We start from the raw sequence: 17,816 nt of genomic DNA, 5'->3' as shown, positions 1-17,816 counted from the left end.
TGGAATAACCCGCACTGGGCTGTGTTGGCGAACCGGGGACACCATGCGTAAGGCTGGTGCCATGTACACCGGCCCGAGGAGACGTACTGGAGGCCAGATATGTTGAGCCGGCTTCATGGCACTTGGCTCAATGCTCACTCTAGCCCTACCAGTGCGGGGAGGTGGAATAACCCGCACCGGGCTATGAACACGTACAGGAGACACCATGCGCTCTACTGCGTAACACGGTGTCTGCCCGTACTCTCGCTCTCCACGGTAAGCCCGGGAAGTTGGCGCAGGTCTCCTACCTGACTTCGCCACACTACCCTTTAGCCCCCCCCCAATACATTTTTGGGTTGTACTTGCGGGCTTCCAGCCTTTCTTCCGTGCTGCCTCCTCATATCGTCGCCTCTCCGCTTTAGATGCCTCCAGCTCCGCCTTGGGACGGCGACACTCCTCTGGCTCTGCCCAGGGTCCTTCTCCATCCAGAATCTCTTCCCATGTCCAATCCTCCTTGACCCACTGCTGCTGTCGTTGCTGTCCGTTAACCCGCTGCTTGATCTGGGTTTGGTGGGTGATTCTGTAACGGCATTCCTCCTCCTCTTCATACGAAGAGGAGGAGTAGTGATTCGACCAAAATGCAGCGGGTTGTGAATACATAATGATTTATTAAAGCAAACGAAGAAACACGAAAACAAACACTTGGAAGGATTACAAAATAACAAAAACGAATGTAGACTGACCTAAACCATGAGAACTTACATATAACACGAAGCACGTAGGAACAGGTACAGACTATAACAAACGAACGAACAAACGCTACAGTCCCGTGTGGTGCGCAGACACAGACACGGACGACAATCACCCACAAACAAACAGTGAGAACAACCTACCTTAATATGACTCTCAATCAGAGGAAACGTCAAACACCTGCCTCTAATTGAGAGCCATACCAGGCAACCCAAAACCAACATAGAAACAGAAAACATAGACTGCCCACCCAAAACTCACGCCCTGACCAATAAACACATACCAAACAACAGAAAACAGGTCAGGAACGTGACAATCCCCAAAAAACATTTCCACTGCATTTCAGCCCTGCCACAAAAGGACCAGCTGACATCATATCAGTGATTCTCTTGTTAACACAGGTGTGAGAGTTGACGAGCACAAGATCACTCTGTCATGCTGATTGAGTTCGAATAACAGACTGGAAGCTTCAAAAGGAGGGTGGTGCTTGGAATCATTGTTCTTCCTCTGTCAATCAGGGTTACCGGCAAGGAAACACGTGCCGTCATCATTGCTTTGCACAAAAAGGGCTTCACAGGCAAGGATATTGCTGCCAGTAAATTGCACCTAAATCAACCATTTATCAGATCATCAAGAACTTCAAGGAGAGCGGTTCAATTGTTGTGAAGAAGGCTTCAGGCCGCCCAATAAAGTCCAGCAAGCGACAGGACCGTCTCCTAAAGTTGATTCAGCTGCGAGATCGGGGCACCACCAGTACAGAGCTTGCTCAAGAATGGCAGCAGGCAGGTGTGAGCGCATCTGCACGCACAGTGAGGTGAAGACTTTTGGAGGATGGCCTGGTGTCAAGAAGGGCAGCAAAGAAGCCACTTCTCTCCAGTAAAAACATCAGGGACAGACTGATATTCTGAAAAAGGTACAGGGATTGGACTGCTGAGGACTGGGGTAAAGTCATTTTCCGCCCCTTTCCGATTGTTTGGGGTATTCGGAAAAAAGCTTGTCCGGAGAAGACAAGGTGAGCGCTACCATCAGTCCTGTGTCTTGCCAACAGTAAAGCATCCGGAGACCATTCATGTGTGGGGTTGCTTCTCAGCCAAGGGAGTGGGCTCACTCACAAATTTGCCTAAGAACACAGCCATGAATAAAGAATGGTACCTACAAATCCTCCGAGAGCAACTTCTCCCAACCATCCAGGAACAGTTTGGTGACAAACAATGCCTTTTCCAGCATGATGGAGCACCTTGCCATAAGGCAAAATTGATAACTAAGTGGCTCGGGGAACAAAACATCGATATTTTGGGTCCATGGCCAGGAAACTCCCCAGACCTTAATCCCATTGAGAACTTGTGGTCAATCCTCAAGAGGCGGGTGAACAAACAAAAACCCACAAATTCTGACAAACTCCAAGCATTGATTATGCAAGAATGGGCTGCCATCAGTCAGGATGTGGCCCAGAAGTTAATTGAAAGCATGCCAGGGCGGATTGCAGAGGTCTTGAAAAAGAAGGGTCAACACTGCAAATATTGACTCTTTGCATCAACTTCATGTAATTGCCACTCAAATCCTTTGACACTTATGAAATACTTGTAATTATACTTCAGTATTCCATAGTAACATCTGATAAAATTTCTGAAGACACTGAAGCAGCAAACTTTGTGCAAATTCATATTTGTGTCATTCTCAAAACTTTTGGCCATGACTGTATTTGGCTAAAGTGTATGTAAATATTTGACTTCAACTGTATATACCACTATTTCATAAATAAAAAATTTAATTTTTTTTTGTTTAACTTGGGTCAAACGTTTTGGGTAGTCTTCCACAAGCTTCCCACAATAAGTTGAGTGAATTTTGTCCCATTCCACCTGACAGAGCTGGTGTAACTGAGTCAGGTTTGTAGGCCTCCTTGCTCGCACACGCTTTTTCAGTTCTGCCAACAAATCTTCTATGGGATTGAGGTCAAGGCTTTGATGGCCACTCCAATACCTTGACTTTGTTGTCCTTAAGCCATTTTGCCACAACTTTGGAAGTATGCTTGGGGTCGTTGTCCATTTGGAAGACCCATTTGCGATCAAGCTTTGACTTCCTGACTGATGTCTTGAGATTTTGCTTCAATATATCCACATAATTTTCCATCCTCATGATGCCATCTATTTTGTGAAGTGCACCAGTCCCTCCTGCAGCAATGCACCCCCACAAAATGTTGGTGCCACCCCTGTGCTTCACGGTTGGGATGGTGTTTGTCGGCTTGCAAGCATCCCCCTTTTTCCTCCAAACATAGTGATGGTCATTATGACCAAACAGTTATATTTTTGTTTCATCAGACCAGAGGACATTTCTCCAAAAAGTATGATCTTTGTCCCCATGTGCAGTTGAAAACAGTAGTCAGACTTTTTTATGCCAGTTTTGGAGCAGTGGCTTCTTCCCTGCTGAGCGGCCTTTCAGGTTATGTCGATATAGGACTCGTTTTACTGTGGATATAGATACTTTTGTACCTGTTTCCTCCAGCATCTTCACAAGGTCCTTTGCTGTTGTTCTGGGATTGAGTTGCACTTTTCGCACCAAAGTACGTTAATCTCTAGGAGACAGAACGCCCTCCTTCCTGAATGGTATGACGGCTGCGTGGTCACGTGGTGTTTATACTTGTGTACTATTGTTTGTACAGATGAACGTGGTACCTTCAGGCATTTGGAAATTGCTCCCAAGGATGAACCAGACTTGCGTAGCACTACAATTTTCTTCTGAGGTCTGGCTGATTTCTTTTGATTTTCCCATAATGTCAAGCAAAGAGGCACTGAGTTTGCAGGTAGGCCTTGAAATACATCCACAGGTACACCTCCAATTGACTCAAATGATGTCAATTAGCCTATCAGAAGCTTCTAAAGCCATGACATCATTTCCTGGAATTTTCCAAGCTGTTTAAAGGCACAGTCAATTTAGTGTATGTAAACTTCTGACCCACTGGAATTATGATACTGTGAATTATAAGTGAAATAATCTGTCTGTAAACATATTGTTGGAAAAATGACTTGTGTCATGCACAAAGTAGATGCCCTAACCGACTTGCCAACACTATAGTTTGTTAGCAAGAAATTTGTGAAGTGGTTGAAAAACAAGTTTAAATGACTCCAACCTAAGTGTATGTAAACGTTTGACTTTAACTGTATATACACTACCGTTCAAAAGTTTGTATCTGGGCTAGCTAAAGCCAACTTCATAAAATTGCTAGGTGGCTAGTACAGAAAAACAACCAAAAAGTATATATATATTTTTTTACATATATACTTTTTTAACAGGACAAATCTGAGTGGGCACGTGCCCCTGTGCCCCCCATGGGCATGACGCCTCTGATGACATCTACAGAGTATTAAACTGTACCTTCACTAAAGCTTCAATAATCTCAACATGTTTTGCTATTAGCCTATTGTCTATCTGACTCACTGTGCCACAAACTCATCATAACATGTTATCTGCATCTCTATTGGACGATAGCAGTAGTCTGCTTCCGCAGGCTGAGAGAGTTCTCTCCACACCTCCAACAGATCCCTGGCAAACAGAGAACATTCCCAATCCCAGAGTGATGCTGGAATCCCCCGTAGGCACGACTGGATCTGCTCCAAACTTCACAGGACAGGTGTGAGACCCCTCCTCATGGAAACAAAATAACAGCTTGGAGTCACAACTCCCTGTGCGGCCATTTCTCTTGTTACATTTGTGTTACATGGACATGTGTGATACGGCAGCTTTAGTCATTTGCCCAGGAGATTTCACATTTGTGTATACACTGTTTCTTTCCCAAAGTGTGCAGTTAGGTTTCATGTGTTAATAAACTTGCTGTGTCAGCCAAGTCTACCCTAGGGAGAAATTGAAATGCCTTGTAGCAAGAGGTGCTGTGATGTAATCATGTCTTTAGCTCTCTCACTCACTCTCTCTCTCTCATATTTCTCCTAACAATTTCTCTATCCTTTTCTCTCTCCCCATCCCTTTTGAGGAAACCTGGTGTCACGTTCTGACCTTTATTTCCTTTGTTTTGTCTTTATTTAGTATGGTCAGGGCGTGAGTTGGGGTGGGAAGTCTATGTTTGTATTTCTATGTTTTGCTATTTCTGTGTTTGGCCTGATATGGTTCTCAATCAGAGGCAGCTGTCAATCGTTGTCCCTGATTGGGAACCATATTTAGGTAGCCTGTTTTGTGTTGGGTTTTGTGGGTGGTTGTTTTCAGTCTTTGTGTGTCTGCACCAGATAGAACTGTTTCGGTTGTCACTTTTGTTGTTTTGTATTTTGAGTCTTCGCCTTTATTAAAGTAAGATGAACAATTACCACGCTGCGCATTGGTCCTCCGATCCTTCTAACTTATCCTCCTCAGACGAGGAAGACGAGAGCCGTTACATCTGGAGCTCTGGAGTTATTGATAGACAGGTCATGGCAGGGATGTGAAAGAGATGAAAAGGCATAGAATGCACTGGTCTGCACTGTAAATGTAATGCTCAGTCACACTTTAAAGTGCATTCCACTTTCAAAAATGTGTGTTTTGACATTAAATTCAAACAGCTATGTATTATATTTGACATTACTCCCTAACTGAAATGATTGCCAAAAGTCAATGACTAGGCTACTCAAGTCTATTTTTGCTTTACCATAAAAAGCATATCTGTAGCGCAGGCATACAAAAACATAAACCCAAAGAGAGGAGGGAGAGAGGGAGACAGAAAGAGACAGCGAGTACTGTTCAGCTTTTAGACAGAAAAAGGGTGGGAAAAAACTGAATTCCATGTTTGTTTGTTTTTTACCTTTATTTAACTAGGCAAGTCAGTTAAGAACAAATTCTTATTTACAATGACTGCTTACCGGGGAACAGTGAGTTAACTGCCTTGTTCAGGGGCAGAACGACAGATTTTAACCTTGTCAGCTCAGGGATTCGATCCAGCAACCTTTCAGTTACTGGATCAACGCTCTAACCACTAGGTTACCTGTAATCCCCAAAACCATGTAGTGGTTGTTTTCTAGCATCTGTTTACTGCATGGCGTTTACTGCATGGAGTTCACAACACTGGAATAAAAAAAAGTCCTACACACAGTCCTCCAGAGATTCAGCTGCTCACCCATATTACAGAGGATGACTAGCACACATAGGACTGGTCAATATCTCAACAGTTTATTGATCCTGCCTAGGGCTGTGGCGGTCACAAAATTTCATCAGCCAGTGATTATCAAGCAAATAACTGTCAGTCTCACGGTAATTGACCGTTGTAATTAACATAAACACATTTAGCATCTCCTGGCTTCCACACCTAAACGCCACTGATGCTGAAATTTGGAACATCACTTCAAAAAGTCTAACAAATCTGTAATACTGTATAGCCTACACCTTCACAATAAATCCATTATTTATTTCAGACAGGTCTAAAGAAGCATGATATGAAGAAAATGTAGTCTATTTCAGAACAGAATAGCATACTCTGAGTTATCCGTATGTTAGGTCCTGATCTGGCTATGCCATACGGCTGTGGGCTACACTAGCTCATTTAGCAGACAAGATTTGCTTAGAATTCCGTGGCATTATTTTATAGTTGTTGTTCCAAGATGGCGTAGCAGTCAGACGTCTTTGTCTTTGTCCTGTCGTGTCCCTTGTATATATCTTGTTACATCTTTTTCTTCGCATATCTTTTTAAAATATTTTCCTAAACCTCAACTTCTAAATACTCTCCTGCAACCCGTCTCACCCAATGTGGCGTGGATCTGCTTTTTTCTAAAGTATTTCTATTTACTTCGGTTCTGGAATCCCTCAACTGAAGCTAGCCAGCTAAATACCTACCAGCTATCAGTTAGCAAACCTCTCTCCATATCCCCGGATTCCTACCGCAAACTCTGAACATTTTCATCTGGATCTTCGCAACTAGCTAACCGCAATCCCGGGTGACCACTCCTGGCTAGCGTTTCCATCCCGGAGCAAGCACCAATTAGCCTGAAGCTAGCCCGGCCAGGGCTCCTGTGCTACCCCCGAAGCCCACTCCTGGGCTACAATATCCGGACCCCTTCTACTGCCGGTACGGGGCACGGAACCCCGCCGATCCTCTACGACTGGAATACCGACATAATCTGCCCGAGGACTCCAACAGGCCCCTCAGGCGCAACGCCCGCTGAAGGCCCATTCTGCTAGGCCTGCTAGCTACCTAGAGCTACCTGGAACCCTACTAATTCCACGACTGGTCTATCGACGTCACTGCCCGAAGAGGCAAAAACAGACTTACCCCCATCGCTACGTCCCCCAAAGGCTAACTTGCTAGCCCCGGTCTGATAACTGCTAGCTTGCCTGCCCCGGTCTGCTAACTGCTAGCTTGCCTGCCCCGGTCTGCTAACTGCTAGCTTGCCTGCCCCGGTTTGCTAACTGCTAGCTTACCTGCTACGGTCTGCTAACTGCTAGCCCCTACTAACTGCTTGCTTGCTAACCCGGTCTGCTAACTGCTAGCTTGCCAGCCCAATTCTGCTAACTGCTAGCTTGTTTAGCCCCGGCCTACTAACTGTTAGCTTGTTAGCATCGGCCTGCTAACTGTCTGAATCGCCATGTCCCCAGTCACTCCAACCACTCACTGGACCCATATGTTCACTTGGCTATGCATGCCTCTCTCTAATATCAATATGCCTCGTCCATTACTGTCCTGGTTAGTAATTAGTCTTATTTCACTGTAGAGCCTCTAGCCCTGCTCAATATGCCTTAACCAACCATGTTGTTCCACCTCCTACATATGTGATGACATCACCTGGTTTAAATGTCTCTAGAGACTATATCTCTCTCATCATTACTCAATGCCTAGGTTTACCTCCAATGTACTCACATCCTACCTTAGCTTTGTCTGTACACTATGCCTTGAATCTATGCTATCGTGCCCAGAAACCTGCTCCTTTTACTCTCTGTTCCGAACGTGCTAGATGGACAGTTCGTATAGCATCTGTTCCTCTGGTGATGTAGAGGTTAATCCAGGTCCTGCAGTGCCTAGCTCCACTCCCACTCCCCAGGTGCTCTCATTTGTTGACTTCTGTAACCGTAAAAGCCTTGGTTTCATGCATGTTAACATTAGAAGCCTACTCCATAAGTTTGTTTTACTCACTGCTTTTGCACACTCTGCCAACCCGGATGTCTTAGCCGTGTCTGAATCCTGGCTTAGGAAAACCACCAAAAACCCTGAAATCTCCATCACTAACTATAACATTTTCCGCCAAGATAGAACTGCCAAAGGGGGCGGTGTTGCAATCTACTGCAAAGATAGCCTGCAGAGTTCTGTATTACTATCCAAGTCTGTACCCAAACAATTCGAGCTTCTACTGCTACAACTTTCCAGAAACAAGTCTCTCACTGTTGCCGCTTGCTATAGACCTCCCTCTGCACCCAGCTGTGCCCTTGATACCATTTGTGAATTGATTGCCCCCCAACTATCTTCTGAGCTCGTGCTACTAGGTGACCTAAACTGGGACATGCTTAACACCCCGGCCATCCTACAATCTAAACTTGATGCCCTCAATCTCACTCAAATTGTCAATGAACCTACCAGGTACAACTCCAAATCCGTAAACACGGGCACCCTCATAGATGTCATCCTAACTAACTCACCCTCCAAATACACCTCTGCTGTTTTCAGTGATCTCAGTGATCACTGCCTCATTGCCTGCATCCGTAATGGGTCTGAGACCAAACGAACACCCCTCATCACTGTCAAACGCTCCCTAAAACACTTCTGCGAGCAGGCCTTTCTAATCGACTGGAATGACATTGACCTCATCCCGTCAGTAGATGATGCCTGGCTATTCTTTAAAAGTGCCTTCCTCGCCATCTTAAATAAGCATGCCCCATTCAATTTTTTTAAAACTAGGAATAGATATAGTCCTTGGTTCACTCCAGACCTGTCTGCCCTTGACCAGCACAAAAACATCCTGTGGCGTTCTGCATTAGCATCGAATAGCCCCCGTGATAGGCAACTTTTCAGGGAAGTTAGGAACAAATATACACAGGCAGTTAGGAAAGCTAAGGCTAGCTTTTTCAAACAGAAATGTGCATCCTGTAGTACTAACTCAAAAAAGTTCTGGGACACTGTAAAGTCCATGGAGAATAAGAGCACCTCCTCCCAGCTGCCCACTGCTCTGAGGCTAGGAAACACTGTCACCACCGATAAATCCACTATAATTGAGAATTTCAATAAGCATTTCTCTACGGCTGGCCATGCTTTCCACCTGGCTACTCCTACCCCGGTCAACTGCCCGGCACCCTTCACAGCAACCCGCCAAAGCCCCCACCATTTCTCCTTCACCCAAATCCAGATAGCTGATGTTCTGAAAGAGCTGCAAAATCTGGACCCCTACAAATCAACCGGGCTAGACAATCTGGAACCTCTCTTTCTAAAATGATCTGCTGAAATTGTTGCAACCCCTATTACTAGCCTGTTCAACCTCTTTTCGTATCGTCTGAGAGTCCCAAAGATTGGAAAGCTGCCGCGGTCATCCCCTTCTTCAAAGGGGGTGACACTCTAGACCCAAACTGCTACAGACCTATATCTATCCTACCCTGTCTTTCTAAGGTCTTCGAAAGCCAAGTTAACAAACAGATTACCGATCATTTCGAAACCCACCGTACCTTCTCCGCTATGCAATCAGGTTTCAGAGCTTGTCGTGGATGCACCTCAGCCACGCTCAAGGTCCTAAACGACATCATAACCGCCACCGATAAGAGACATTACTGTGCAGCCGTCTTCATCGACCTGGCCAAGGCTTTCGACTCTGTCAATCACCACATTCTTATTGGCAGACTCGACAGCCTTGGTTTCTCAAATTATTGCCTCGCCTGGTTTACCAACTACTTCTCTGATAGAGTTCAGTGTGTCAAATCGGAGGGCCTGTTGTCCGGACCTCTGGCAGTCTCTATGGGGGTGCCACAGGGTTCAATTCTCGGGCCGACTCTCTTCTCTGTATACATCAATGATATCGCTCTTGCTGCTGGTGATTCTCTGATCCACCTCTATGCAGACGACACTATTCTGTATACATCTGGCCCTTCTTTGGACACTGTGTTAACTAACCTCCAGACGAGCTTCAATGCCATACAACTCTCCTTCCGTGGCCTCCAAATGCTCTTAAACGCAAGAAAAACTAAATGCATGCTTTTCAACCGATCACTGCCTGCACCTGCTCGCCCGTCCAGCATCACTACTCTGGACGGCTCTGACTTAGAATACATGGACAACTACAAATACCTAGGTGTCTGGTTAGACTGTAAACTCTGAGAGACTCACATTAAGCATCTCCAATTCAAAATTAAATCTAGAATCGGCTTCCTATATCGCAACAAAGCATCCTTCACTCATGCTGCCAAACATACCCTCGTAAAACTGACCATCCTACCGATCATCGACTTTGGTGATGTCATCTATAAAAATGCCTCCAACACTCTACTCAACAAACTGGATGCAGTCTATCATAGTGCCATCTGTTTTGTCACCAAAGCCCCATACACTACCCACCATTGCGACCTGTACGCTCTTGTTGGTTGGCCCTCGCTTCATACTCGTCACCAAACCCACTGGCTACAGGTTATCTACAAGTCTCTGCTAGGTAAAGCCCTGCCTTATCTCAGCTCACTGTTCACCATAGCAGCACCCACTCGTAGCACGCGCTCCAGTAGGTATATCTCACTGGTCACCCCCAAAGCCAATTCCTCCTTTGGTCATCTTTCCTTCCAGTTCTCTGCTGCCAATGACTGGAACGAACTGCAAACAAAATCTGAAGCTGGAGACTCATATCTCCCTCACTAGCTTTAAGCACCAGCTGTCAGAGCAGCTCACAGATCACTGCACCTGTACATAACCCATCTGTAAACAGCCCATCTATCGACCTACCTCATCCCCATACTGTATTTATTTATTTATCTTGCTCCTTTGCACCCCAGTATCTCTACTTGCACATTCATCTTCTGAAAATCTACCATTCCAGTGTTTAATTGCTATTTTGTAATTACTTCACCACAATGGCCTATTTATTGCCTTAACTCCCTTATCTTACCTCATTTGCACTCACTGTATATATACTTTTTATTTTATTTTGTTCTACTCTATTATTGACTGTATGTTTTGTTTATTCCATGTGTAACTCTGTGTTGTTGTATGTGTCAAATTGCTATGCTTTATCTTGGCCAGGTCGCAGTTGCAAATGAGAACTTGTTCTCAACTAGCCTACCTGGTTAAATAAAGGTGAAATATATATATATATATTTTAAAATAGTATGAAGAATACAATTGAACAAAGCTAAATATAAATTATATTTTCTCCAAACGATTTGAGGGAGTGATTTGAGTGGTCAACAAAGAAATGCTTAATATGCTTAATTTTATAGTTATTAATGTAACTTTAGTTGTTCTACAAACGTCGGGCTATATGTTTTGATTTTTAATACATTGTTAGGCTGCATGATGTGACTCTAATGATGAACACACTACATCAGTCACTCATTCACAATTTGACAAGCACTTGATAATGCCTAGAATTTCACGGCGGCATCCCCTTTGTGTGGCAGTAATGCGCCCTAAAAGAATTAATGCCTTTTGCGGTCAGTGGCTGTTGTGCCTTTCTCCCTGAGTGCTGCGCACTCCATTACGTGATCGGGTCTTTCTCACAGGTTACAAGTGAAGACAGACACATTGGGGACGCCACTGCATCCTAATTAAATTCCGAGGTGCATATTGAAGATATTGAAAGAACTGTCCACATTTACTTTGTCAGCCAACAAGATGAGTACACCTAATGAACAGCAAAAACACTATGTCAATCTCTTATCCCACATAGTACAAAGGTCGACCTATTCCTTTCTGTGCGGGATATAAATATTCCAAACATAGTCTGGGACAGTTGTGGGATGCGATATATCCCAAATGAATACAACCAGTAGCATTAAAAAAACGTTTTTACGCAATGTGGCTGACGTAACAGATCATAACATTTAGCTTAAAATTTTGATAAACTATTAGGCTATTTCTTCACATTATAAGCGCAGCAATGCGCTCATGGTAGTAGGCTATAAGCATGAATGTTCCATTAACGGAAAACACCATTATCAAAAGTGACCGCAAATGCAATTATGCATGCAATGCTTTTATTATAAAGGTGGATTTTTATGGTGAAAATTATCTTCCCAAACCTTGAAACTCACATGCTGCATATGTATGCCAGTTAGGCTCTACACCCCTTGTAAAGCAGATAAATGTACTTACATTTTAAGAAGTTATTTGCCACTTTAGTTGTGATACAAACCTACAACAGCCCTAATCCTGCCTTCCGTTGCTTAACTCTGATGTGAGCCTGTACTGAACCTTTATCAAGGTTTCATGATTAGTAGGCTACTTTCACACTCGAAATGACCTCAAAGCTCTTGGGATTCTGGATAGAAGTTTTAAAAAGTGAAGAAACTTGTTATGGAGCCAGCTTACAGTATGTTAGGAGGAAACTAGGGCAGCAGACAAATTACAGTGCAGACAGAGGAGATGATCTGATTCTGCTCCAATGCCTCAACCCAAAAATAAGGCGACTATGGGACCTGTAGAGGAGTTTCCGTCCAAGTGGAGAGCGAAGGGAAAGCGGGCCAACTTGCATATGCCACAATCCCCCAGTGGAATGTCATGATCTCTGTGTTATGTCTTCTGTGATCCAAGGGTGTGGAGCGGGGAAGATTATTTCGGGTAGAATCTCTGTTTGACTCAGGATAATTTCTGTGTAGCTCAAAATGTGTGGGTCAAACCATTTCCCTCAGCCACACACCTGAAAAGATGTTGTAGGAATGCTCAGCATCATTTTACACCCAACAATATTAAAGCCTTTATTGAGCTAAATTTCAGGAACTGGTGAGAAATGTGATGACTTATTATGTGTTTTACACTCAGCAAAAGATGAGGGAAGAGTCAACCTGATTTGAAAAATGGTTTCTAGTGATTTATGATTGCATCCCCAAGGAGCAGTAAAGAGCTCTGGTGAGTGTGCTAGAGAGTTTGGCAACATTAGGAGTAAGTGTACGTAAACCATCACCATACTTCATCTTAAAGACAAATTTATAGCTAAGCTAGTAAACACTGGCTAACAATACTACACAGCTAGCTGTCAGGAGCTACTGCATCTTGAAAACAGACAACATACCATGTCAGGTAATTTCATAAACACATGAAAAAGTGTGGCTTCACGTCACAACTGTCTACACACCATCCACAAAGTATTGAGCTGAGATGTAATTATTTCTTAATAAAGTATATTATGATCCCTTGGCGAGCCAGAGACTGCAAAGCATGTTCCTGTTCCCTGCAAGCGTCTAACTGAACAGTGTGATTGAGCTTAAAGGACAGAGAACAGAGCTGAGCTTCAAATGAACTGGAGGTGTCTGTTGGCACCATGGCACAAACACTAACTCAAACAGACAGGGTTTGTTTCTACTTAGCAGAAAACAAGAATTGAAGAGTGATCAGATGGGCCACTAGAAGATTTCATAGAATAGAGAGGAATTAAGGAGTGGATCATGTATACTAACTATTGCTAGATTTCTACAACATTAGCAGCCCTTATCTCTCTCTTTCATCATCTTTGGTGGTCATTTCACTCCCCAGTGGCCTTCCCTCATTCATGATCATGACGTCCCCTTCATTCCACCCAGTGCATGTTGGGATTGGGCATGCCGTCTCCTCAGCTGGATACTATACTCCCATGGAGGTTGCAAATATCACTGGCCTGGAAGAATGACTTCCAGGAGACTCAATCACTCCATCAGTGTTCAGTGTTTTCATCTACAGATCTATAAAGCACACCAGCAAGAGTAGCAGCTGCTATTGCGTCAGCTAATGGGGATCCTAATAAAATACGAAATACCAAGCCTGTGTGAACGTATCATTCTCAAATTGGGCTACAATAGAATCAAGCTTTAAACATAACTGGTTACAGAAAAACACAAAACATTGTTCAGAATCAGGATTTGGAGATGTTGGTGAAGATAACTAACCCTGTTAACTGTAATGTTATAATCGTGGTTGTGAGAGACAAGTGGAGAATCCATTTTGTGGATCATCCAATGAGTCTGCCCTTCTTGCTGTACCTGGTCCCACAATGATAAAATATACATCTGCATCATATACTTTCAGTCAGTGCATTCAATATGAGGGCTAAACAACACCATAACTGATTAATGGACCATACAGTATGACTATGTTTAAAGACCTATAAGGGACTTGTAAAAGGCAGTATCTCCACCCATTCCTTGTGTGGACAGCTGTTGACCGTTGCTCCTCACTGATTAGCACAGACAGTGAGCCAGAGCCAGCAGCAGTGATCTCTGGACAAGACTAATATTTACAGAGACAGAGACAGGGGAGACGCTATGTTTCCATCAAACAGAGCAGGATAGCAGGATTTTCCTGGCTATTACCAAGGGCCCCTGGAACAAAGGGTTTCCTCTGCGGCCTTCATCACAGTCATGACCTGTAATACAGTCTGGCTGGACATAACAAACAAGGTTTTACTGGCCATAATGTGGTTGTCTGACCTATCTACCTCGCTTTTAAGGCAGCAGGTAGCCTAGTGGTGGCAGGTAGCCTAGTGGTTAGCACGTTGGACTAGTAACTGAAAGGTTGCAAGATCAAATCCCTGAGCTGACAAGGTAAAAAATCTGTCGTTCTGCCCCTGAACAAGGCAGTTAACCCACTGTTCCTAGGCCGTCATTGAAAATAAGAATTTGTTCTTAACTGACTTGCCTAGTAAAATATCAAAATAAAAAGGATAAGAGCCTCTTCCAACTGTGAAATGCAATGTAATAAAAGTGTAATAAGAGAGTATCAGACAGGGTTTCACAGAGACTTGATGCCGATTTATGCACATACAGCACATTTACTTCCTACCATTAAAGAGACAGGAGAGTCCACCCTGTTCAGAGCTGTGGTGGGCTCTCCTTATGTGTCTTTATGGGTTTCAATTGGAATGTTTGGGATCAGCAGCCCAAGAAGTTTCCCTCGAGGGCATTGATGTCCCTCCAACCGATTAAGAGGCAACTTCACCCCACAGCCAATCTCTCAGCCTGAGGTCATTTTTTCCTCTCTCACCAATAGTCTGCAGGACGTATGACAGATGTGCAATGGGATTTTCCCTACTTCCGTCAAGAACCAGTGGTCTTCAATGGGACCATTCAGTTGGGGCTTCCCCTGATTGAAACATAATTACACTGAGAGCATTGAGGTTTGACTCCCCATTGAGCAACAGATGGCCATCACAAAAACATTTATGTTGGTCTCATCTCATAGAGAACCTCATAGCAATGTTTTTTGCAACATATTGCAATATATCATAAGTATTATCATCCATTTAGAGGGCAGCAGGTCAGTTTGTTAGGAAATCCATTGAACCTCCATGGACAGGGTTGGGAAAAGGTGAGTGATATGCATGGTAAGAAAGATAGCTGTGTGAGATGTTATAGCATACAGATTCACTGTTTTTAATACAAGTTCACCTTACTATAAGTTTAAGATGATTGACTGCATGATCAAACAGATACTGGGGAATGGTTCTACGTCATTGTTCTATGGTGAAACTTACCTGGAGATCAAAGAATTTGCTGTATCTCCTGTAGATGACATGAGAGGAGGAGTCAGAGTATGTGACATTGATGAGGTACACCTACGGAAGAAAACACACAAGGAAGACTTATTAACAACAAAGTCCCATTCATCAAAGACACATAATATCACTTAGTTTTGACTGTCCCCAAACTTACATAGAGCATTCCCTTCAGACTAAACTTCAAGAGGTCAGTAGAGGTCAAGTTAACTCATTAGGCATGTCTGTCAGCACACACCTCATTTGAATCCTGTGTGGGGTCATAGAGGGGGTCAACAGGTTTTAACCATTTGCCACTTTATTCTGGGTTTGAAATTCAAACAACTCAAGGAAATAATCCAATATTTACACTTCATTGGCTCTTACATTGATAGTAACTCTAGCTAGTTAGGTTACATTTCCGAGTATTTTACAATCTTGTTTTGTCAGACTCTAGTCTACAGCCATGGCATAAATTCCACAGGGGGCTGTTGGCTATAACTATATGGCTAGAGTGGGAGCTCTCCCTGGCATTCACTATGTGCCACAAACACTTGGGCACACCCTTTCTTCTACTGCAGAAACATATGCTATTGTTGTGAGTTTTGAGTGTTGTTACACATGGCTACAATCTGTAAAAATGTAAGTGTCCTACGTGAAATCAAGTCTTGATTTTACATCATTGTTCACTACAGAAATAATGTGTTGCAGGGTGGAACAAGTTCGTGTGCAGTTAATTGAGTGCTGACGGCATGACCAAACGCCTTGGATAATGTGTTTAGAAAACAGTGCCTTAAAGTGTGGTAAATACAGTACCCTTTGAGAATGTCTATGAGAATGCATAGAGAGTACATTTTGAGCTGTGCAGTAAATGGTAATGTCAGTTCTGACACGTAATTTGTTCGTATGACATACATTTAGTATATTTATTATGGCAGTGTTTTGGGCCCAACATAGTACTGCTGAATGTACAATACAGATTTAGGATTTTAATTTGAGCCAGTTTGATACAGTAGGAAAATAATACTGCAGCAACAGAAAATGTGAATAATAGATACATTTTTCATAAGGGAAAATCAAGTCCGAAATTTCAAAGTGGAAATTCTAAACTTCAGATGCCTTTTTAAACCTGAAATACACTACATGTTTTACATTCCCTGCATTTCAGGAAAGTTCTCCTGGAACAGGGTGATCAAATTAAGATCCTACATTTGTAAAAATAATAATAATAATAATAAATAAATAAATCACATTCCTTTAAAATAATAATGGGTTGCAAACTTGCAATAAAATCCAACATGGTATCTGTCCATATCCACATCACTCTGCATGCAAGTCAGCATAATATCTGCATGACTAGCAAATTCTCAAGACTTTGTCAGAGGTCAAATTCTACTAAATATCTCCATGATGGCAGGATATTAAGCAAACATGCCTGCCATTAAAGCTAGGGTATGTGGATACTGTTATTACGTATTCTTAGTAGATAAAAGCCAAAGGACATAGGACTTTGTCCAAGGCAAGTGAAACAAAGGGTTGTCAATACTTGTCAATTTCCCATTTGATTCATATATAGTATAGATCATTTTGTCATTTTAACAACATTTCTTTTTGGACCTATCGCCAAGTTCAGCGGTAATACTGTAGTTTCCAAGGGCTCTCCCAGTTGTGTCCAGTGTCCCTCTCTTGCCCATGCAAGGAAGTCACACTGGAACCTTGGACACAAAAGACAAAGGTTTGCTTCTTTCCTCTCTATAAAACAGGATAAGCATTTTTCAGTTGCTTAGCTCATAGACAATGAGATGTGTTGTATGTTTTCCTCACTGGACTTCCCAGGCTAGCAGCATCTCCTCATGTGACGCCCCAGGGGGAAGGATTTGCACTGGGCTTAGGAACCTCAGGGAGGACTGGTTACATTGATCCTCTCTCTGCTTAATTAATTAACTCTGCTTAATTAATCCTATTGGACCTGGGGGACTAATTTATTTTCCTCCATAGAGACTAGCATTGTTTCCACTTGTCCGAGTGCATTAATTCTACAATATGGATAACTGAGGTTCTTACTTATTGACAGAAGAATGACCACAAAAGTATAAAACAAGAATAAACCTGTTCACGTATTGACAGTAATAGCTCAGACAAAACTTCAATGCATTGTTTATGATCATGAAGCACAAGCCAAGTGTCTGGCACTGGCAGAGACAAACAGAGTACTCACGTAATGTTTAGAGGGATTCCGCCTCTTCTGCACATCCAAAACTTTCACTTCAAGGACCGTTCGGACCTGCATCTTGAATTTCAAAAATTATCATACAATCCTGTAATCCAGCTGGCAGAAAATGAGTAATGTGGGGGCTCCTCTTATTGTCAAAAAGAAAGTTTCAGCAGGTCAATCTATCAAAGCGCAAATCTCCCTATAAAGACAATGTAGGCCAAAATAAACATCCATGTTTGTCAAGTAAAGATGGACGTAGCAATGCGCGTATTGGAGCG

General features: G+C 43.1%; 1 protein-coding gene across 1 annotated transcript in view; it reads right to left on the bottom strand.

Annotated features, from left to right (window-relative positions):
• Positions 1–17,613, bottom strand: part of LOC120045632 (SH3 and PX domain-containing protein 2A-like) — a 113,318-nt gene extending 95,705 nt beyond the window's left edge. Inside the window, exons 1-2 of the mRNA XM_038990542.1 lie at positions 17,542–17,613; positions 15,324–15,404 (exon numbers count right to left, since the gene is read on the bottom strand). Of these exons, the coding sequence (XP_038846470.1) occupies positions 15,324–15,404; positions 17,542–17,613 (153 nt within the window). The remainder of the gene's footprint in view (positions 1–15,323; positions 15,405–17,541) is intronic.
• Positions 17,614–17,816: the final 203 nt, after the last annotated feature.

This window comes from Salvelinus namaycush, chromosome 4 (genome assembly GCF_016432855.1).
Source record: "Salvelinus namaycush isolate Seneca chromosome 4, SaNama_1.0, whole genome shotgun sequence".
Classification (NCBI taxonomy): Eukaryota; Metazoa; Chordata; class Actinopteri; order Salmoniformes; family Salmonidae; genus Salvelinus; species Salvelinus namaycush.
Note: the sequence above shows the minus strand (reverse complement) of the source record. Positions and strands in the feature narration are given on the sequence as shown.